The 21,425-nt window shown below is 49.1% G+C and overlaps 1 protein-coding gene across 5 annotated transcripts; it reads left to right on the top strand.

The window, feature by feature from the left end:
• The first annotated feature begins 685 nt into the window (after positions 1 to 685).
• Positions 686 to 20,751, top strand: THUMPD2 (THUMP domain 2 tRNA and snRNA guanosine methyltransferase). Of its 5 annotated transcripts, none has more exons than XM_086743697.1 (10): positions 686 to 1,143; positions 6,582 to 6,714; positions 9,114 to 9,526; positions 10,688 to 10,765; positions 12,077 to 12,129; positions 12,445 to 12,496; positions 13,140 to 13,211; positions 13,828 to 13,942; positions 15,684 to 15,801; positions 19,881 to 20,751. In XM_086743697.1, the coding sequence occupies exons 1-10, from the start codon at positions 1,048 to 1,050 to the stop codon at positions 20,221 to 20,223; spliced, it is 1,473 nt and encodes a 490-aa protein (XP_086599823.1). In that variant the 5' UTR covers positions 686 to 1,047; the 3' UTR covers positions 20,224 to 20,751. The 5 variants fall into 5 exon arrangements, with proteins under 5 accessions (XP_086599823.1, XP_086599822.1, XP_086599824.1 ...); XM_086743696.1 differs by having other exon boundaries at positions 12,445 to 12,532; XM_086743698.1 differs by lacking the exon at positions 686 to 1,143 and adding an exon at positions 6,248 to 6,320 and having other exon boundaries at positions 12,445 to 12,532.
• The last annotated feature ends 674 nt before the right edge of the window (positions 20,752 to 21,425 follow it).

Below are 21,425 nucleotides of genomic sequence, written 5' to 3'. Positions count from 1 at the left end.
GCGTGTTATAGTTTATCTGTCCTCTTTGTATAATTAAATGACAGAGATTGGCCAATTAAAAATTTTGTTTATTAAAGCAAGCGACCAGTAAGCAAAACAGTGCTGGGCAGCTGGGGAGTCTCCTGCTCCGCCAACGGTGCATACCGAGGTAGCAAACCGTCCCATTCTAATACAGTAAAACAATGAATATTTCGTTGACACTTATACATATTCATTACCTAAACCCGCCTACTCTCGCTTCGTATGTTAATTACCTTATCAGTCCTTCGCGCTTGTGCAAATTCTCCCAGGAGTTGTGGGCGAGGGTCTTCGGGGGTCTTTTGGGAGGAAGGCCATAGATCTTCTTCATGGTGTACTTTTCACCTTTGCTTGGAATGTGCTGATCCTACAAGTTGGCAGTGTCCTTATCAGTCTGAGCCGATTCATTTCCTTGTTAACCACCTGTCTTCCTTGAGCAAGGAGATTTATGTGATGGATGCCATCCTATTTTCGAATCCTTGCTTCCCTTAATCACTCCCTCGAGATAATGTGACACTGTTTCTCACTCCTCATGAAAACAGACTTCCCCCTCCCCCTAATTGCTTCTTCAAACTATATGGTTAGAAAGTTACTGGTTTTATACCCTTCGTCTTCAGGAGCCCCCCCCTCCTTTCGCAGTCCTGCATGCCGTGTTTACATAGCCGGATGCCTGTGGCCGACCTTGCATACTTTATGTAAATTTCCATTGTTCTGACAAGGTTTGATGAACAAACAGTTCACAGTTTATCACAAGCGGTGCTAGGCGAGACAGAATCTCCCTTTTCCCACTGCTGGAGCGCTCGTGGATTCTCAGTTCTTCCCGGGAGGGTCTACAGCTTTTCCTCCCGAGGCGCCTGGACCCAGGCTTCCGCGCCACAGCCCCCCCGCTTGCCAGGCCTAAGGCGGTGGGACCTGTGGCTCTACCCCGCCGGCTCGCTGCAAGGGCGGGCTCAGGGCGGGCGAGGCGCCCCCGAGGAGGGGCCCCGCCAGGCCTCCCGGCTCGCGCTGAGAGTGGAGGGGCGGGCCAAGATGGCGGCGGGACGCGGGCGGTTCTTTTGCACGGCGGGCCGCGGGCTGGAGCCCTTCCTGGCGCGGGAGGTGTGGGCGCGGCTCGGCGCCACGGAGGTGAGGGGGGAGCCGGTGCCGGTGCCCACGCAGGGCGCTCTGCTTGTTCTGCTCCGCTCCGGTCCGGTCCGGCTGGGCGGGGAACGCGGCCTCGTTCGCTTGGCACCCTGAAGCTGGGCGGCCGCGGCGTGGGCTGTGGCGCCGCCTGCGTGGGCCCCCACGGGTCTGGGTGTGGGTGGAAAGCGGCCCCTCAGGACCGTCCGGTGCCGCCCCTGCCGCCCCCCGGGAGCTGGGAGCTGCGCTGCCCTCCTCCCTGGCAGGGGGCGAGCGGGTGTGAGGGGCCGCGGGGCTGCTGGAAGCGCTCGCCCGAAACGCTTCCCGGTTCTGTTACATGACATAAACGTTGAAAATTAAATATCAATATGAGGTGATTCTTGTTAACTGTAGAACTGTAGTCACATAGGTTAAATTTTATATGAAATCTATTTGTTCTTAGAGGGAATGGGACCTTAGAGATATTATAATACCCATTTGTTAGAAGTTTGCCTAGCATATCGTTAATACAATGGTAAGTCCCAAACACCACCTGCAGAAATAGGCCCTGAGCCATCACTTTGGAGCCAGGAAAATCAAGGAGCAACGTGACCTGTTTTCAAGACCATATATGGAGATTTCAAGAAGGAGACCAGCTTCAAGCAGGTAAAACTGCACTGAGGAAGGAAACTGAAGTGAAGAAAAGCGACCAGAAAAGCTCTTTTTTTAGAGTTTTTTTTGGAGCCAGCAGCAGTGCTGTGCCTGGACTGACAGCTTGTGAGAGGGCTCCTGACTCACCAGGGGTGGAGCTGACACTGCCTGCTCTTTATCTCTGGTAATTGACCTTGACCCATTTGCTGTGTGGATAAAGAGAGACCTGGGAGGGCGGGAACCCGCCCACACAATGCAACACAGAAGGTGTGGAAAGCCTTTCTGAGCACCTAGGGTGGAGGTAGTCAGTATCTGAGGGCTGCCTGCACTGCCCGTTCAATTAGGTGGCAGTGGGAGTGCAGGCTGTGTCTTGTATCAGCAGGGGCGAGTGCTCTTGTCTTTTCTCAGGTAACTTGCTCTCCGGTTGACAGGCCCTGACACCAACACTTCAAACATGGTCCTCACCAGGAAACGGGCTTCCCACGCGAAGACTGTGGCAACCCAGACAGAGGGTCTGCTCCATAATGTGGCAGTTCAGGTTTCTGGCTGCCGGGAGTGCTTCAGACTGCTGCTGTCAGGGGAGGATGGGAAGGATGTGACTTGCGTGCGGTGTGAGCAGCTAGACGAGCTGCTCAGCCTTGTGGTGGAGCTTAGGGAGGAGGTAGATAGACTGCGGACCATCAGAGAATGCGAGCGGGAGATTGACTGGTGGAGTGACTCTCTGCGAGAAAGGTGCAGAGATTGCACTTCCCAGACTGAGGGAGTATTGGGAGTAATGGCCCCTCTCTCTCACCATAGTCAAGCAGGGAGAGACAGCTTGAGAGGAGGAATGGCAGCAGGTCTCAGTCCGGCGTCGCAGGCAACCCCCATCCCGACCTACCTCGGTTCCCCTGGTCCCTCTCTGTAACAGGTATGAAGCCCTGAAACCACAGGGAGAGGTGAGTGATGATGACATGGGAGCGCTGCCGCCAAGCTTGCCCAAGGTGAGGCGGACGGCTCCACGTTTGAAGACTGCCTCCTCCAAGAAAGAAAGGAGGGTGATAGTTGTGGGCGACTCTCTTCTGAGAGGAACAGAGGGTCCAATATGTCGGCCTGACCCTACCCATAGGGAGGTGTGTTGCCTTCCTGCGGCCTGGGTCAGGGATATTTCTAGAAAACTCCCCAGCCTTATCCGCCCCTCTGATTATTACCCTTTATTGATAGTTCAGGCTGGCAGCGATGGGATTGCTGATAGAAGCCTGAGGATTATAGAACATGATTTTAGGAGGCTGGTGAAGTTAGTTGATGGAGCGGGCATACAAGTAGTGTTTGCCAGTATTCCTTTGGTGGCAGGGACAAACACTGAGATAAGCAGAAAAAGCCATCTTATAAATGCATGGCTGAGAGGCTGGTGCAAACGCAAAAATTTTGGATTCTTTGATCACGGGGCGGTCTACTCGGCACCTGGCCTGAGGTCGGCTGATGGGAATTGCTTGTCTCCAAAAGGGAAACGGATACTTGCCCAGGAGCTGGCGGGACTTATAGAGAGAGCTTTAAACTAGATAGGAAGGGGGAAGGGGATAAAGCCAGGCCTGCTAAAGATCGGCCTGGGGAAGTGGTATTGGGATTAGGAGAGAAGCGAGGGGCTCAGCTGAGGTGCATCTACACTAATGCATGCAGCATGGGGAACAAGCAAGAAGAGTTGGAAGCTATAGTGCGGCAGGCAAACTATGACCTAGTTGCCATAACAGAAACGTGGTGGGATTGCTCCCATGACTGGAGCGCTGCAATGGATGGCTACAAACTCTTCAGGAGGGACAGGCAAGGAAGGAGGGGTGGTGGTGTGGCTCTCTACGTTAGGGAATCCTTTTCTGCTACTGAGATTGTGACTGGGGATGATAACATTGAATCCCTATGGGTAAAGATCAGAGGAAGGGCTGACAAGGCAGACATCCTGGTGGGCGTCTGTTATAGACCGCCAAACCAGGATGAAGAGACAGATGAGGTATTCTACAAGCAGCTGGCACGAGCTGCACGGTTGTCAGCCCTTGTCCTCATGGGGGACTTCAACTTCCCTGACATATGCTGGGAGTACAGCACAGCACAGAAGAAGCAGTCTAGGAGGTTTTTGGAGTGCATAGAGGATGCCTTCCTAATGCAGTTGGTCAGAGAGCCCACGAGAGGAACTGCCCCGCTAGACCTGCTGTTCGCAAATAGGGAAGGTCTGGTGGGAGATGTGGAGGTTGGGGGCTGCCTTGGACAGAGTGACCATGAAATGATAAATTTCTCAATTCATGGTGGAGCTTGGAGGGGGAATAGTAAAACTGCTACCTTGGACTTCCGGAGGGCGGACTTTGAATTGTTCAAGAGACTAGTAGGGGGAGTCCCCTGGCATTCAGTCTTAGCGAACAAAGGGGTCCAAGAGAGCTGGTTGCTCTTCAAGAAGGGAATCTTAAGGGCGCAGGAGCAGGCGGTCCCCCTGAGCCGCAAAATGAGCCGGCGGGGAAGAAGACCGGCGTGGATGAATAGGGAGCTATTCTTGAGGCTCCGGGAGAAAAAAAGAATCTACCGCCTGTGGAAGGAGGGACGGGCAACTGAGAATGAATACAAGGAAGTCGTTAGGATGTGTAGAGGTGAAATCAGAAAGGCAAAAGCCCAGCTTGAATTTAACCTGGCCACTGGGGTGAAAAGGAATAAGAAACTCTTTTATAAATACATTAACAGTAAGAGGAGGACAAAGGAGAATATCCACTCTTTGCTGGATGAGGCTGAGAATGTGACCACTGAGGATAAGGAAAAGGCGGAGGTTCTGAATGCCTTCTTTACGTCTGTCTTTAAAGGTCAGACCAGTTATCCTCAGGGTACTCCTCTCTCTGACCTGGTAGTCTCGGCTGGGGAGCACGCTAACCCCCCTGTGATTCTGGAAGAAATGGTCAGAGACTTACTACTCCAACTGGACTGCCACAAGTCCATGGGGCCGGATGAGATCCACCCAAGAGTGCTGAGGGAACTGGCGGAGGTGATAGCCGAGCCACTTTCCATCATCTATCAGCGCTCCTTGTTGACTGGTGAGGTCCCGGAAGACTGGAGGATTGCCAACGTGACTCCCATTTACAAGAAAGGTTGTAAGGAGGATCCGGGGAACTACAGGCCTGTTAGCCTGACCTCGGTTACAGGGAAGGTTATGGAACAGATAGTCTTGAGGGAGATCATGTGGCATGTGCGGGATGGCCGGGGGATCAGGCCTAGCCAGCATGGGTTCATGAAGGGCAGGTCCTGTTTGACCAACCTGATCTGCTTTTATGATCAAGTGACCCATCTGCTGGATGAGGGAAAGGCTGTTGATGTGGTCTACCTAGACTTCAGCAAAGCCTTTGACACTGTCTCCCACGGTATTCTCCTGCAGAAGCTGGCAGCCCATGGCTTGGATGGGTACACTCTTGGCTGGGTAAGGAGCTGGCTGGAGGGCCGGGCTCAGAGAGTGGTGGTGAATGGAGTTAAATCCAGCTGGCTACCGGTCACAAGTGGTGTTCCCCAGGGGTCGGTGCTGGGGCCTGTCCTCTTCAATATCTTTATTGATGATCTGGATGAGGGCATTGAGTGCACCCTCAGTAAGTTCGCAGATGACACCAAATTTGCTGGGAGTGTGGATCTGCCTGGGGGTAGCGAGGCCCTCCAGAGGGATCTGGACAGGCTGGAGAGCTGGGCTGAAGCCAATGGGATGAGGTTCAACAAGACCAAATGCCGAGTCCTGCACTTCGGCCACAACAACCCCAGGCAGCGCTATAGGCTTGGGGCGGAGGACTGTGTGGAGGAAACAGACCTGGGGGTACTGATGGATGCTCAGCTGAGCATGAGCCGACAGTGTGCCCGGGTGGCCAAGAAGGCCAACGGCATCCTGGCTTGCATCAAAAACAGTGTTACTAGCAGGAACAGGGAGGTAATTGTCCCCCTGTACTCGGCACTGGTGAGGCCGCACCTCGAGTACTGTGTTCAGTTTTGGGCCCCTCACTGCAAGAAAGACATTGAGGCCCTGGAACGCGTTCAGAGGAGGGCTACGAAGCTGGTGAGGGGTCTGGAGCACAGGCCTTATGAGGAGCGGCTGAGGGAGCTGGGATTGTTCAGTCTGGAGAAGAGGAGGCTTAGGGAAGACCTTATAGCTCTCTATAACTTCCTGAAGGGAGGTTGTAGTGAGCTAGGGGTCGGCCTTTTCTCTCATGTAGACAGTGATAGAACTAGAGGCAATGGTTTCAAGCTGCGCCAGGGGAGATTCAGGCTGGACATTAGGAAATATTACTTCTCGGAAAGGGTAATCAGGCACTGGAATGCACTGCCCAGGAAGGTGGTGGAGTCACCGACCATGGGGGTGTTGAAGAAACGTTTGGATGTTGTGTTGAGGGATATGATTTAGCTGAGAAGTATTGGTGATGGTTGGACTGGATGATCTTTTAGGTCTTTTCCAATCTTGATAATTCTGTGATTCTGAGTTCGACCAGCGAATTCGAGGAGGGGGCATTCTGATGACCACCAAGACCACCAAAAGACCCTCGACTCAAAAGACTGAGCGTGCACAAGTGGGTGGGGAATAATATAATGATTTCTTGGGAAGTTGATGTTTATGTATAATATTTCTCAGAAATTTAGTGAATATGTATAATTAATGTGTATTTAACCTGCGCTGTTGATCGAACAGGTGCGCACGCTAGGTGGAGTGATCCCCCGTGCACCCAGTGCTGCAATAAAGAAGTGCCTGCTTCTTAACTTCTCATTGCTGTTAAGGAGTTTTACTCCGGATTTTGGTAACAGTTTGGTCTGGTTTCTGTTTTTCCCCTGAGGTGGACTGCGTCTCGGGCAAGGTCTTCTTCAGCACAGAGGCAGAGCTGGACGAGCTGAGGAAGCTCAGGTCTGCAGAGCGACTGTTCCTGCTGCTGAAGAAACAGCCCCCGCTCGTGGTGTCTAGAAATAAAGGTGCGGCACCGGCTCCTTCCCGCGGGCCGTCCCCGCCGGTTTGCTGCCAGGGTGGGTGCGCAGAAACGCGAAGCCCCAGTTCAGGTCTGGTTTATGAAGTATGCTTTACTCTGTGTATTTACTAGCAGTTGTAGTTCTGATTGACAGTAACCAATTTTGAAGTATCTTTCACCCACCATGTTTTCAATTATTTTTTTTTTTGTACTGAAAATGGCTTTAAAATTGTTTGAAATTAGTATCTTATCAGCTTGTGTTCTGCTGGCACTGTACCTCTATGTGTATGTGTAAGAGCACCACACCCACCAAAAAAAAAAACCCAAAAAAAAACCTAAGTCCATGTCGTAGTTCAGCCCAGATCAGGACCAGACTACGCAGTCTCTCTCTCACTCCCCCCACCCTCCGAGAGAACAGGGAGAGAAAATATAAGGAAAAACGGCTCAAGGTTTGAGATAAGGACAGGGAGAAATCCTTAAAGTTACCGTCACGGGCAAAACAGACTCGACTTGGGGAAAACTATTCATTTATTACTACAAATAGCAGGATAATGAGACAGAGAACAAGATAACCTCCCCCCACCCCTCCCTCTTCCCAAACTTAACATTATCTCTACTGCCTTCCCCTCCTGAGCGGCACAGGGGGGAAGAGGGAATGGGGATTGCAGTCAGTCCATACGTTGTTTCATGCCGCTGCTTCATGGTTGGGGGAAGAACTCCTCACATTCCTCCCCTGCTCCGTTGTGGGGTCCCACCCCTACGCCACAGTCCTTCGTGGAACTGCTCCGGCGTGGGTCATCTCTTCCACGGAGTTCAGTCTCTCCAGAACGGCTGTCCCAGCGGGCCCTCCACGGGCCACAGCCTCCTTCAGGCATCCACCTCCCCCGGTACGGGGTCCTTCATGGGCTCCAAGTGGATCTCTGCTCCTCCGTGGACCTCCATGGGCTGCAGGGGGACAACCTGCTCCACTATGGTCGTCACCACAGGCTGCAGGGGAATCTTGGCCAGGAGCTGCATTACTCCTCCTTCTGAACTGACCTTGGCGTCTGCAGCCGTTCCTCACAGCAGGCTGGCAGATGTCTCTCAGGATCTTTTTACATCTTATTCACTTCTCATCTCCTTTCCACTTCTTGCAGCCGGGCCGGACCGAGTCGGGCCCAGTCAGCTGCCTGGCGAGAGGCCAGAGGGTGAGGCCTGCAAGGCCCATGAGGCTTGCGCCTCCCCCTCTGCGCCTCTGCCCCCGCTCAGCTTCTTCACATCTTCTCTTCTCCCTTTTTTTTTCTGTTTTCCCCTTCTTAAATATGTTATCGCAGAGGCGTTATCACGGAACGTTCTGCTACCAATCGGCTTGGCCCTGGCCAGCAGCAGGTCCGCCCTAGGCCCGGCTGAGTCCACTGAACAAAGGGGAGCGACTTCTAGCAGTTTCCTACAGAAACTACCACCTTAGGCCCCCCCTCACTAAACAAAACCACGACAGTCCAGTTCTGGTGGACCCCTTGTGTGTGTGTCTTAACCACGAGCCATTTTCCTTTATTCAGAGTGGATCCAGACGTATATCCTGTGCCACTGGACTGTTCAGTGCACAGATTTCTTGTAAATCTCAGCTGCTCAGGGTCACATTCTCTGTCAGTGTTGGAATAAGAATTTGAAGCAGACAAATTGATCTCTTCTTGCTGGTGGGATTTTATTTGGGAGATCACAGATGGCCTTCACCTTTAAGTATCAAATTTAACTGTGATTCTAAATGACAAGTAGAAATACTTTTTCTTTTTCTTTTTTTTTTTTTTTCTTCCCCCCATTGATCTGTTTCAAGGTTTTTAAGTGAATTGTTCTCTATATTCCTCATGCCTCTCTTGTCATAGTTTGATCAGGAGGACTATGCATGGGTGTCAGTTTAGATATGTGTCAGAGACTTTATAGGATTGAAGACAGGCTGATGAATAGCAAGGAGATTTTTCCTTTGTAAATGTGTGGCTTTTATTCTGAGCCGAATCAAAGTGATTTGTGTTTATATCTGTCTTTCAGTCCTGGAAAGTGTCCCACACCTCTAATCCTGGACCAACTGCTTTCTGGGGAGGATAGTGTGGTGGGCTGGTCCTCTGTCCCTGGGAATGACTCTCTGAGGTGGTCTGTTTTTCTAGAGCTGCTGAAGTCTTGTAGAGAATTCAACCCCTGCACGACTGAATTTTGGTTCTGCAGAGGCTGTCATCAGAGGGATGCCTGGGTCTTTGCTCGTGGGGTAGGTGGGTGTTGACAGCGCAGCTGGGCCTGTGATTGCTGCTGTGGGTCCTGGATTCCCACACGGATGAAGTCTGAACCCAGTCTCTGTGAACAGCTGTGGTCAGTCTTTAGGAGAATCACATAGTGAGACTGAGCTGGTTAACCTGAAACTACTTTTTCTTCCAGGGAAAATGCTGCATGGGATTAAAAGCCTTGTCCTTGAGGAACCAAAGTATTGGCTGGATGTTATTGCTATCTGGAGAAAGCTTCATGGGCATGAGGGGAAACCAATTGATGTCTCTCAAGAAAATGCCTCACCTCTCAAGAGGAAATTGGAGGAAGAGACAAATATTGAAACTAAAAGGCAGAACATGGAAGTGAGAGAGAATGTGTTTGAGGAATGTCAGGCAGAAGCTGGCAAGAGGTGTGTGTTACCAGAGAGAAAGAGCGATCAGGACTGCCGGACTGAAAACAAGACTTCTTTAGCAGACCCTTCCGAAAGCAGTGGAGAGGAGCCTATTGCGAATGAGCAGCTTGGCTTCAGTTTCAGAGTTTCTTGTCGTTGTAGTGGAGCAATTGCCAAAATAGTTCGTTCACAGGTATGCTAAAGTGTCTGTGTTTGAAAAGAATTTAGCAAGGGTGAAGGCAGATGTGTAGTTTATTTGTCATTTCAGTTGTGTGTTGTATGTTTTAGAATATTAAGCTGATGGACCCTTTTTTTGTGTTTTCTCAAAAAAGCCCTGAACCTGCATTCACCTTAAACAAGTAGAAATACAAGGGCTGTTTTTAATTTCTGGGCACTGTTACCCTGAATATTTTTCAAATCAAATGTCTTTTATTGAGGCTAAGTAAAGGTAAGAGGTTGAGGTAGCTGTGTTTGTGCAGTCTGAGGAGTGATCTGATGGTAGTTTACAGCTACTTAAAGGGCCATTGCAAGGCCAGTGGAGCCAGACTCCTTTAATTTGTGGCAGACGGTGTAAAAGAAGGTGCAGAACCAGAACTTACAGCTTGAGTGGGCTCTCGTTGGGTATTGGGGAGAACTGGTTCCCCAGGGGGGTGGTGCAGGGCTGCACAGGGATCTTGGTCCTTGGGAGAGAGTGGTGCTGTAGGAACCTCCAGGGGCCCTTTCCATCCAGCGCTCTTCCCATCTATAGTATCTTTCTACTGTGAAGAAAATAAAAAAAGTAAAAACCCAAAACCTGTGTAGCTGCAATTTATGTAGTTTTCTCTTACTTGAAGATAACAGTAGTTTTAACTAGATTTTTTTTGGTTGTTTTTCCTACTAAAACTATTACCTTGGGAAAGTGAGCCGCATGAGCCTGCCAACGCTAATGTTTGCTTAGAGTTGTGCTGTGCGTGTGAACTCTCATACTCTGAAAGCAGTCAGTGCTTTCTAGATGCTATAAAAGCATTAAAACTGTGAGTTGCAGTTGTGCATTCACAGGTTTTCTCCTAGGTAATCTAGTTTACAGTCGTCAGAAATAATTTAAGATTTTTTTCTTAATTTTGTGTGTGATATATAATTCTGAAATGATGACAACTTTTGCTGTACCTTGGGCAGGACTTGAACTTCAGCCTCCCGTACTCCGGCTGAGTGGCAGTCGTTTTGTCCTGTGGTGTGTTTGCTATGTGCCTCGCTCGTTCGCTGTACCCCTCTTTCTTTCTGAGGTATTCATAAGGATTGTGTGGTCAAGGCTGCGATGTGTAGTTTTCTTAATTCTGTTCTTTTTACCACCTGGGACTGTTCTTTCCCCTTGCAGGAGATCGGAAGAGCCGTTGGCGTAGCGCTCATGAAGCAGTGTGGGTGGCGGGCTGATTTGCGGGACCCCGATCTAGAGGTAGTGGTGCTTGTCTGCCAAGTGGCCTGTTCCTGCTTCCAGAATTGTCCCCCATATCTTTTGTCTTTGCATGCAGGACCGTGACTTCTCCCTGTTTGTCTTTCTGCTACTGAATTTAACTGAAAATCGTCTGGTAGCGCGAAGCAAAGCTTTTCAGTAGCCGCTGTGTGCATGCCTTCCAGAGTGCTGCACTACCAGAACAGCCAGCATGGGCCTGTACGTCAGGGGAAGGATGCATCCAGGAGATGTCTCAGGATCCAGCATGCTTACACACAGCTGGACTCTGTGCAAAATGGAGATCGCCTGAGCCACTGGGCAGCCAGTTTAGCCTCTGTAGGGGAAGAGAGGGAGCAGCAAGGTGGTGTTCTCGAGGAAATCAACTGGAGAATGTCGTGTATGGGAGAGCCTCCTCCTGGGCCCTGTCCTTGACAAGCAGCTTGCTTAAGGCACCCTCCGTGGTGCAGGCTGTCTGGAGACCTTGGAAAGGACTCACTTTTGACAGGTTGTCTCTCCATCCCTGTGCTTGGCATGTGGAAGCTGCTCTCAGCAGTGGTGCTGGGAGGTCTGAGGCCTTCTGTGAAACCTCTGAGTTGATCTACTGGCTGAGATTATCCCAGGCTGTGCATCAGATATGGCTTTGCTGAGCCTCAAGTGGGGCTCTTGCTCTTGTCCAGATTTTTGCTGTGAAACCATTCAAGTGCTGAGGGCTGTGATTTTTCAACAGCATTGTGTTTATCTTTGAGCTTCCTGGGGAGGGATTGCAGTCATGCAAGAGGTGTTGGGGAGCTCAGTCGTCTTCTGGGATGCTCTCTGTGGGACAGGAGGGCAATTTCTTTGAGCTGCCTATGCTTCTGAAAGGATTACATCTGCCTTCCATCTGAAATACTGCTTAGTGGCACTTGTTTTTGGTGCTGGTTTGGTTTTTTTTTGTTTGTTTTTTAAGAAGAGTGCGTGTGTGAATAGCTGAGCACTAGTAGCCAGTATACTGTGAATAATCTTCTGCTTAGAGTAAATGGTTTTATAATTAAAAATACCCATTCAGTATTACAAAAATCGGCTCCCTTACACAAGTGCTTGCGGATGGGTTCCTGGCTGACAAAATCCCCTCCCTGCTTGCTTAAATATGAAATCCCCTTTAAAGAGGGATTTCTTCCCATTAATCGTAATTGTCTAAAGCGTGCATTTTTGCTCTTGAAAACTAGGATCAGAAGTTCGTAGAAACATCTCTCTGTCTGGTTTAAATGAGTTAAAGCTATTGTTGTGTCAGGTTGAGGTTGAGGGGTTCTAATGCTATTTTTTTTCCTCTTTCAGATTTTTGTACATCTTAATGACATTCACTCTGTGGTAGGGATTCCACTTTTCAGGTAGGCGTTCTGCTCACCAAATTTGTCTTGGCAGTATCAAACAGGCATCATTTCTAAATAGTTTTGCTGTCCCCTGTGCATATTTATCTTCTGGGTCAATAATGACCGGACTGTCGTATTAGTCTTGTGACCTGTTTGGAGCTTATCTGAGCTCCTAGGCCAGACTTTGCAGTGAGTTATGGGTAAAAGCAGACTGTGTTGTCTGTCTGGCTGCAGGTCTGTCCAGTTCATTTGTTCTTTCATATTACATGGATTTCTCTGGGTGCTGGTACCATTATGTTTGGTTTGTTTTTTTTTTTTTTTTGCCATCTGCAGGCTTCCGTTGGCAAACAGAGAGTATATCCAAACAGCAGGACTGCGGTCAACAGTTGCGTGGGCCATGGCATCTCTGGCTGAAATCAGTGTAAGTGAATGTTCATGGCAAAGGTGTACAGTTCTGAATGAAGGGGAGGTTGCTGCTCAGCAGAGCTGGAAGCTTTGAAGAAGTGTGCTGATTTTAATGCCCCATCCTCTAATGTATGTGGACAGGGTTTGCCTTATCTGTGGTCAGAGTGCACTCTTGCCTGCTCTTCAGCCTGATATCTGCTGTAACCCCAGGTTCTTCTCAGCAGAGGTGTTATTGCTTGAATGGATATATGTCTAAATGGCAAGATTTCTTCACTCTCCAGGCTTCAAACCTTGTTTGTGGTTGTTCTCCCAAGAGAAAACATAAGCAAGTGTGATCTTTTCCACAGGTGAATTTGGCACCAGTATCCGTTGCAGTCCACTCATAATTTTTACCCCTAAATGTCACCTCAAGGCTAGCTGCACTGATGCATTGTCTTTAGTGAAACTCTCGATGCTTTTTACAGTACTGTCACAACAAGTGTTGCCTGGTAAGCCAGTGATTACAGTTACCTACACTGGATTCAGTGGGAGTGTGTAGGTGATCTGCACATCCCTGAGTAACCTTTGTCCTGGGAGAGGAGTCTGTCTTGGTTGGGATGCAATAACCCCTTTATTTTTTGTAGGCGGGTGCCTTTGTGCTGGATCCCATGTGTGGGCTAGGAACGATACTGCTGGAAGCTGCCAAGGAGTGGCCTGTAAGTATCACAGTCACAATAGGCAGGGCCTTAGCAAGGCAGCGTGTAGTTGCATCAAGAAAAGTCTGTACCACAGTTAGACCAAAGTTCATTACTGGAAAGCTGGAACCAAACTCATATTTCTAGACAGTTTGGTTAAAAGTGTTTTAGTACAAACATTCCTCCACAGGAATGTGAAACCAAGTCCTACATACTTGTGCAGGTGGGTGCTGGCAGCCCTGTGTTCATACCACAGAGTTTGCGTGAGGCAGCCATAGACTTTTAAACCTACCTGGGATCAGATGTGTCAGTGTGACGGCACAGTCAGTTGTCAGTATTAAAGGCAGCGTGGCTGGCTATAGCTAGCTGGGGTCTTGCTGTTTAGGACATAGCCTCAATATTTCTGTGAATTACAAATATCTTGAGCAGACCAAAACATGAAAGGAGTGAGGAGAGCACAGACTTTCCCCCTTCTTCTGTCTGCTGGGTCTCTGCATTGCTCTGTGTAGTGGCTGTAGGTCTCCCAGACAGGTTTTTGTGGTGGAAGAGCTGTGCAACAAGGCAGTTCTGAGAAAGGTTTATAAAATCAATACACTTGTTTGTGAACTGGATGACTTTTCTCTTTTTTTCTGAACAGGAAGCCTGTTACTGGGGTGCTGATATAAGTGATTCACAGTTAGAGGGTGCAGATGTGAATATTAGGACTGCAGGCCTGGTGGATAAGATTGAGTTACTTAAAGCTTCTGTGAAAGGTATGCTTGTAGGCTTTACAAGTGAGACATGTCTGAAGTTTTTTGTGGTTCTGGGATTATACATAGGTACATAGGTAATGTAGGTTCTCTTGAGGTGATGTGTAGTAGAGCTAATTCTCGACAAATAGGCTGAGTAGTGATTCTGTAATGTTAGCAAATGGATCATTATTTGTTCTCTCCTCCTCTGAACTTTGGCAAGAATAAACTCAGCAGAAGACAATGAAAATAATTATTGTCAGACCTGGGTCGTAGTTTTCTGTCTTATTTGTGTGAGTACCACAAAGAGTACCTACCATGTGAGTTTTTTGTATCTTATGGCAACACGGCAAGGACAAGTGCAGATAAAATGTGGCTTGTAATTTAAATGTACCGAAACAGTGATAGTGGGGACTCATTAAGCTTAGTGTTGAATTGTTAATGTTTTGCAGTAGGAGTATTTTAAATGACGGTGCCTCTTTCCTGAAAGAGGGAATCTGTTTGCTCTCAGTTCATGAACTAGTCTGGGGAGAATGTACTAATTTTATGACCTTATTCTGGACCTCAAAGCCTCAGTCTAAATGAGTCCTATATGAAATTCATGACAGACTGGGTGCTTTTCCCTGTGCATGGGTGATGAAGTATGCATATTTTTTTTTGCCTTGCAATATTATTTCTTACTGATAAAAGTATGTATAGCCTTATTTCTTACTTCAAAGCTGTGATTGGCCTTGGCTTCTAGGATAATGGAAGGTACTTTGAAGTCAAGCTTTTCTAATAGTGAACAGTAACTCATGCCTTTGTCACTGGTCAGAAGCTGTTATTTCTGCATGTTTTGAGAAGGACTGTAGGTAACTTGTCCTTCCTTTTGTAGATAAAATTGTTATAAAATTGTGCTGCAAGTGTTGCTTCGAGGATGATCCAAAAACATCTCCAGCCAGTTCTGGAAAGGCTGGCGTAGAAGCATGGCAGGCTTTTGGTGGGAAGGGACCACTGTAGGTCTTTAGTCCTGTCATCTGCTTGGAGCAGGGCTAACCCCAAAGCTGGGTCAGGTTGCTCAGGGCCTTGTCCAGTTGAGTTTTGAGCATCCTGAGGGCTGGAGACCCCATAGTGTTGTCCTTTCACATGCTGGCTACGCTCTGGCCAGCACAGCCTGTTGTTTGGCTGGCCGTCATCACCACAAGGGTGCAGTGCAGCCTCGTGGTCAAGACAACCAGGCTGCAGAAGCTCTGGGGAGATACTTCCAGGACACCAGCTGCAACTGAATCCAAGTGATTGTGGCTGTAACCAGACCCTTGGGAGGAGAGAAAGAGGATGGAGAGGAATTTTAACATGTGGTTCCTTGCCATTCATATGTGTGCATCTGAACATCTGCACTAAGTAAAATGTTTGCAGACTTAGCTCTCTTAGCTCTTCTTTTGCATTTTGCTTGTAAAGATATACTGTGTCTTGAGAAGAGGCAGTTAATTTGGAACCATGCAGTCCCTTGCTAGGAGAGTCTTGCTTTCGTATCACCACAAACAAACATACTGCCAGGAACAGGGAATCTACAAGCTAAACCACACTCTCGTGCATTTGTCTCTTCCCAGTCTGTGTGGGGTTGGTGGCTTCATAGTGCCATTTGTGAGGATAAGTACAGAAGGAGCTGTTTATCTGGGTGCACAACCTGTGAAGAGCTGGCAGGTAGTTTTTTATGGTGAATGAGGGCATAGTTGCTGTTTATTTTTCTGATAGTTGGATATAAAGACCTGCCTTTATTCTGCAGCATTGCCGTTGCCTTCAGAAAGCTTTGACGCTGTGATTTCGGATATTCCATTTGGGAAGAAGTTTAAGGTCACAGAAGATGTACAGCTTCTACTGGATATTCTCCAGGAAATGGAGAGGTACGTGTGGCCTTCAACATGCTTTGGGTTTGGTGTAACTGTTAGGATGGTTTGCGATCCTAAGCGTTCAGTCAGCTTCAGGTTTACTTTATTCCAGACACTCTCAAGCTCTGTAGTCTGATCCTGTGCAGGTTGTGAAAGTCTGAGTCTTTTACTTGTCTCCTAAAGGGTATTGTGGCTTGTGTTGCGCAAGCTGTGGAAGTGCTGTTGGCAGCACACGCTGCCAAGGAATGAGCTGGTTGTGTGAGCCACGCTCACAAATATTCTTTGCAAGGCACGATGGTGAAATATTTGTGAGCCACACTCACAAATGGTCTTTACAAAGCAGAAAGGAGAAAGAGGAGAGGATGACCTAGATAAACGTAAAGCATGGCCAGGTGTTCTGGTTATGTTTAGTGAGGGGGGGGCCTAACGTGGTAGCTTCTGTAGGAACCTGCTAGAAGTCGCTCCCCTTTGTTCAGTGGACTCGCTCCAGCCAGCAAGTTGGCTTTGCTTGGGGCCCAGCTGAAGTGTCTATATACCAATGCACGCAGCATGGGAAATAAACATGAAGAGCTGGAGATGCGTGCACACGAGCAGGGCTACGACCTTGTTGGCATCATGGAGACATAGTGGGATGACTCGTATGATTGGAGTGTCAACACGGAGGAGTATAGGGTTTTTAGAAAGGACAGGAAAGGGAGACGAGGAGGGGGTGTCGCTCTCTATGTCAGCAATCGGCTGAAGTGCTTGGAGCTCCGACTGGGGATGGAGGAGGAGCTGACAGAGAGCTTATGGGTCAAGATTAGAGGACTGGGAGGGACAGGGGACGTTACGGTGGGGGTCTGTTACAGGCCGCCTGGCCAGCAGGACAGAGCAGACGAAGCGCTCTATAGGCAGGTAGGAGCAGTCTCACGGTCACAGGCCCTAGTCCTCATGGGGGACTTCAACCACCCTGACATCTGTTGGAGAGACAACACGGCAGGGCACAGGCAGTCCAGGAGGTTCCTGGAACGCGTGGATGACAACTTCCTCCTGCAGGTGATAGAGGAGCCGACAAGGAAGGGTGCCATGCTCGACCTCGTGCTCACCAACAGGGAGGGACTGGTGGGGGATGTGGAACTGAAGGACAGCCGTGGCTACAGCGACCACGACACGGTGGAGTTGAAGATCCATGGGGCAGCGAGGAAACTACACAGCAAGCTCTCTGCCCTGCACTTCAGGAGGGCAGACTTCGGCCTCTTCAGGGATCTGATGGGCCAAGTGCCATGGGAGGCGGCCTTGGAGGGAAGAGGGGCCCAGGAAAGTTGGTCCATATTCAAGGAGCACTTCCTCCAAGCTCAGCAGAGGTGCATCCCGATGAAGAGCAAGTCGGGCAAATAGGCCAGGAGGCCTGTGTGGATGAGCAAGGAGCTCCTGGACCAACTGAAAGTGAAGAGGAAAGCTTATAGAGGGTGGAAGCGGAGACAGCCTGGGAGGACTACAAAGAGGCTGTGCGAGTGGCCAGGGATCGGGTGAGGAAGGCTAAAGCCCTGACGGAACTGAATCTGGCCAGGGATATAAAAAGCAAGAAGAAAAGCTTCTATAGGTGTGTAGGGGACAAAAGAAAGTCCAAGGAAAATGTAGGCCTCCTCCGGAAGGAAACCAGTGTCCTTGTTACCCGGGAGATGCAGAAGGCTGTGGTACTCAATGTCTTTTTTGCCTCAGTCTTCACCGATAAGGGCTCTTGTCCCGCCACCCAAGCTGTAGAAGGCGCAAACAGGGACTGGGAGGATGAAGAACTGCCCATTGTACTCGAAGAGCAGGTTCGGGATCATCTGAGGAACCTAAAGGAGCACAAGTCCATGGGACCTGATGAGATCCATCCGCGGGTCCTGAGGGAACTGGCAGATGAAGTTGCCAAGCCATTGGCCATCTTATTTGAGAAATCGTGGCGGTCTGGTGAGGTCTCCAATGACTGGAAGAGGGGGAACATAACCCCCATTTTTAAAAAGGGAAGCAAGAAAGACCCAGGTAACTACAGGCCGGTCAGCCTCACCTCTGTGCCTGGCAAGGTCATGGAGCAGATTCTCCTGGAAACCATGCTAAGGCACATGGAATGCAAGGAGGTGGTTTGCAACAGCCAACATGGCTTCACCAAGGGCAGATCGTGCCTGACCAATCTGGTGGCCTTCTATGATGGGGTGACAGCATCGGTGGACAAGGGATGAGCAATGGATGTCATCTACCTGGACTTGTGCAAAGCTTTTGACACTGTCCCACACGACATGCTTCTCTTTAAACTGGAAATACATGGGTTTGATGGATGGACCACTCGGTGGATAAGGAACTGGCTGGATGACCACACTCAGAGAGTGGTGATTAACGGCTCAATGTCCATGTGGAGACCGGTCACGAGTGGTGTCCCTCAGGGGTCCGTGTTGGGCCCGGCCTTGTTCAACATCTTTGTCGGCAACATGGACAGTGGGATAGAGTGCACCCTCAGCAAGTTCGCCGATGACACCAAGCTGTGTGGTGCCGTTGGCACACTGAAGGGGAGGGATGCCATCCAGAGGGACCTTGACAAGCTGGAGAGGTGGGCCCATGCAAACCTCATGAAGTTCAACCAGGCCAAGTGCAAGGTCCTGCACCTGGGTTGTGGCAATCCCAGGCACAAATACAGGCTGGGCGGAGAATGGATTGAGAGCAGCCCTGAGGAGAAGGGCTTGGGAGTGCTGGTGGATGAGAAGCTCAACATGAGCAGGCAATGCGCCCTTGCGGCCCAGAAGGCCAACCGCATCCTGGGCTTCATCAAGAGGAGCGTGGCCGGCAGTTTGAGGGAGGTGATTCTGCCCCTCTACTCTGCCCTGTGAGACCCCACCTGGAGTACTGCATCCAGTTCTGAAGCCCCCAACATAAGAAGGACATGGACCTGTTGGAGAAGGTCCAGAGGAAGGCCACAAAGATGATAAAAGGTCTGGAGCATCTCTCCTATGAGGACAGGCTGAGAGAGTTGGGGCTGTTCAGCCTGGAGAAGAGGAGGCTCTGGGGAGACCTGATAGCGGTCTTCCAGTACTTCAAGGGGACCTATAAGAAAGATGGGGAGAGGCTGTTCAGTAGGGCCTGTTGTGATAGGACGAGGGGTAATGGTTTTAAAATAGAGAGGGGTAGATTTAGATTGGATATTAGGAAAAATTTTTACAGTGAGGGTTATAGAACACTGGAACAGGTTGCCCAGAGAGGTGGTGGATGCCCCATCCCTGGAAACGTTCAAGGCCAGGCTGGATGAGGCTCTGAGCAACCTGATCTAGTCAGGGATGTCCCTGCTCCTTGCAGGGGGGTTGGACTAGATGACCTTTGAAGGTCCCTTCCAACCCTAACCATTCTATAGTTCTATGATTCTATGAACCTAAGCAAAATATTTGCTTGGGAAGGTGGAGGTGAGGAAGGGACCATTACCATGAGAGCCCCACCAGTAGGACTGTTTGATCCACCTGCTGTGAACAGAGCCAGGAGAGTCTTTTTTTCCCCCCTTCTTTCAAAGTCAAGTGCAATGTGTGCTGATGTACAAAGGAAAATGGATTACAAATAATGGTTAGTTTTCCTATGTTTCCGGATTTTGAAAGCTATTAAGGATCAGTGGAACACAGAAAGGACAGACTTAAAGTTTTCAAAGGGGAAGGGCAGCTTCAGAATTGCCTTACCAACCTGAGAAGCAATTAGTGCCCTGGGAAGCTGTTCTTTGCAGACTGGTGGGAGGCTCACGTGACCCAAAAATGGGGTTTGAAGGTGATAACTGCCCTTGATCCTTGGAAGAATGCCAAGAGTGAAAACACCGGGTCCATCTTCCCTGCTAACTCAATGGAAAGAACTCCTGAGGTTGGAAATGTCTGGGAGTCAGGACAGGGCCCAGTTCTCCCATTTAGGGAGAGTTTTGAAGGTAAGGAATTTCAGTTCCATTTGGAGATGTAGCTTACTGAGTTGAGCCATGACCTTTAACGTGCTTAGGTGTTTTATCAAATGTAACTGGCATCTAAAGTGTCAGCAATGTGGGGTTCTGCACAGACAAATGAGTGCCAGGCAGGCTGAACACCTAACCTTTCTTTTTCCTCAATTGCCAGAGTACTTTGTGTTGGAGGCACTCTTGTATTGCTGCTGAGCCAAGGTCTCCGTAAGCGCCTGGATGGCATTACCAAGTGTGCTGAAGATGAGTCTCCTAATGCGATTTCTGATGGCACAAGTGAAACCGCCACTGCAAAAGCCCTGAATGTTGATGGGAATTCTTCCTCGTTGGTAAATGGTGTTGAAGAATCTTTTCTCAGCCTCAGGCAGACCCGTTTTGGATCTCTGGTGCCAGATGGCATCTATGGAGTTAGTCTTGGGAAGACAGATGCTTTCATCTACAAGTACAAGAAGATCTCTTCTGCAGGGAATCAGCAGCTTTCTCGCACTGTGCCTAAGTGAACTTGAGTCCTGATACACTTGAAAAGCAGCTTCGCAGTGATCCGGCGGAACCCTGCTGATCTGAACCCTGTGCCATTTATTAGCTCACCTCACTCTCTTTGGATATCCTAAAGGCGCTGCTTTTCTCTCGTGGTTTTTTAGAAGAGGTGGACGGTGCCTACTAGTGCTTCAGCTACTTTTACTGTAAAATATTGTCGTGAGACAGAGTCCTCAAATCTTTGTTTAGGCAAAGCCTCTCAGTATTGGAAGGAATTTCTCTGGGAGAGAGAGACTTCATTTGCAGAACTGTGAAAACAAATGTGGTAATACTAAATGTAAATTGATTTTCACCTTCAGCAGTGTTTTTTTTTTTTAGGCAGCACATCTGATCTGAAGAAGTCCCCAGCTCTTTTTGAGGGCTGGATGTATGCTTTAACAGAGTGTCTTGCGGTATTACTTTAAAGCTCATTTCTGATGAGTTTGAAATGTTGCTATTGAGATTGCTTGGAGTGGAAAATAAACTATTTTCTGTGTTAATTCTTTGCATCATTTGCATGTGTCTGGCTAGTATGCTTTAGGTTTTTAGGGTGAAGAGACTTATTTCTATCAAAAATAATGCTATTACTCACTTGATAATGTTATTGCAAGGGCACAATGTGAAAGATGGAAAAACTTGCCAAGTGGATGAACAATTAAAAGTGACTTACCTGTGAAGTGTTAAAGGAGGGTCCTGGAAGACCCTTGTGCCAAGTTGCGGGATTCAGGCTAAACTCCTTTGCTTTCTAAACTCCTTCCCTGGAAGGAGCAGAGGTGTGGATGGATCCAGACTTAGCCCCAGCTGTAAAGAAGAGTTTGGACCCTAGGTTCTGCTGCAGAGTTGGTTTATTCAGCTTGAGCTGGGCCCCTCCTGTGAGGAACCCAGAACAGAGGAATTCCTGGGTAATTGTACCCTTCACACTCTTAAGTTCCCACCTGCCATGCGCTCTTCATGTGCTATCCAGGCGATGGTTATTTAAATGGTGTTTCAGGGCTGGAGTATTCTCACTCCTCTTCATATGCTGTTCACTCGACAGTTGGTCCAATAGGGTTTCAGAGGCTGGGAGCTTCTGTCTCCACATAGGGGTCCCCTCCCTGTCTCTAGGATGGCCATCTCCTTATCTTCAAAGTTTGCACTTGGTCATTAGTTTCCTTATTTTCTGGCTTGGACTGGCCCCTAGGCTTCT

The sequence above is a fragment of the Chlamydotis macqueenii genome, chromosome 3, assembly GCF_036417535.1.
Source record: "Chlamydotis macqueenii isolate bChlMac1 chromosome 3, bChlMac1.mat, whole genome shotgun sequence".
NCBI lineage: Eukaryota > Metazoa > Chordata > Aves > Otidiformes > Otididae > Chlamydotis > Chlamydotis macqueenii.
This window is presented reverse-complemented; position numbering and strand designations above follow the sequence as displayed.

Coding starts and splice junctions, on each gene's coding strand:
- THUMPD2 (XM_086743696.1), top strand. CDS start 1,048: ATGGCGGCGGGACGCGGGCGGTTCTTTTGCACGGCGGGCCGCGGGCTG. Junction 1,144..6,581: donor CGCGGCTCGGCGCCACGGAG/GTGAGGGGGGAG, acceptor TTTTCCCCTGAG/GTGGACTGCGTCTCGGGCAA. Junction 15,802..19,880: donor ATTCTCCAGGAAATGGAGAG/GTACGTGTGGCC, acceptor CTCAATTGCCAG/AGTACTTTGTGTTGGAGGCA.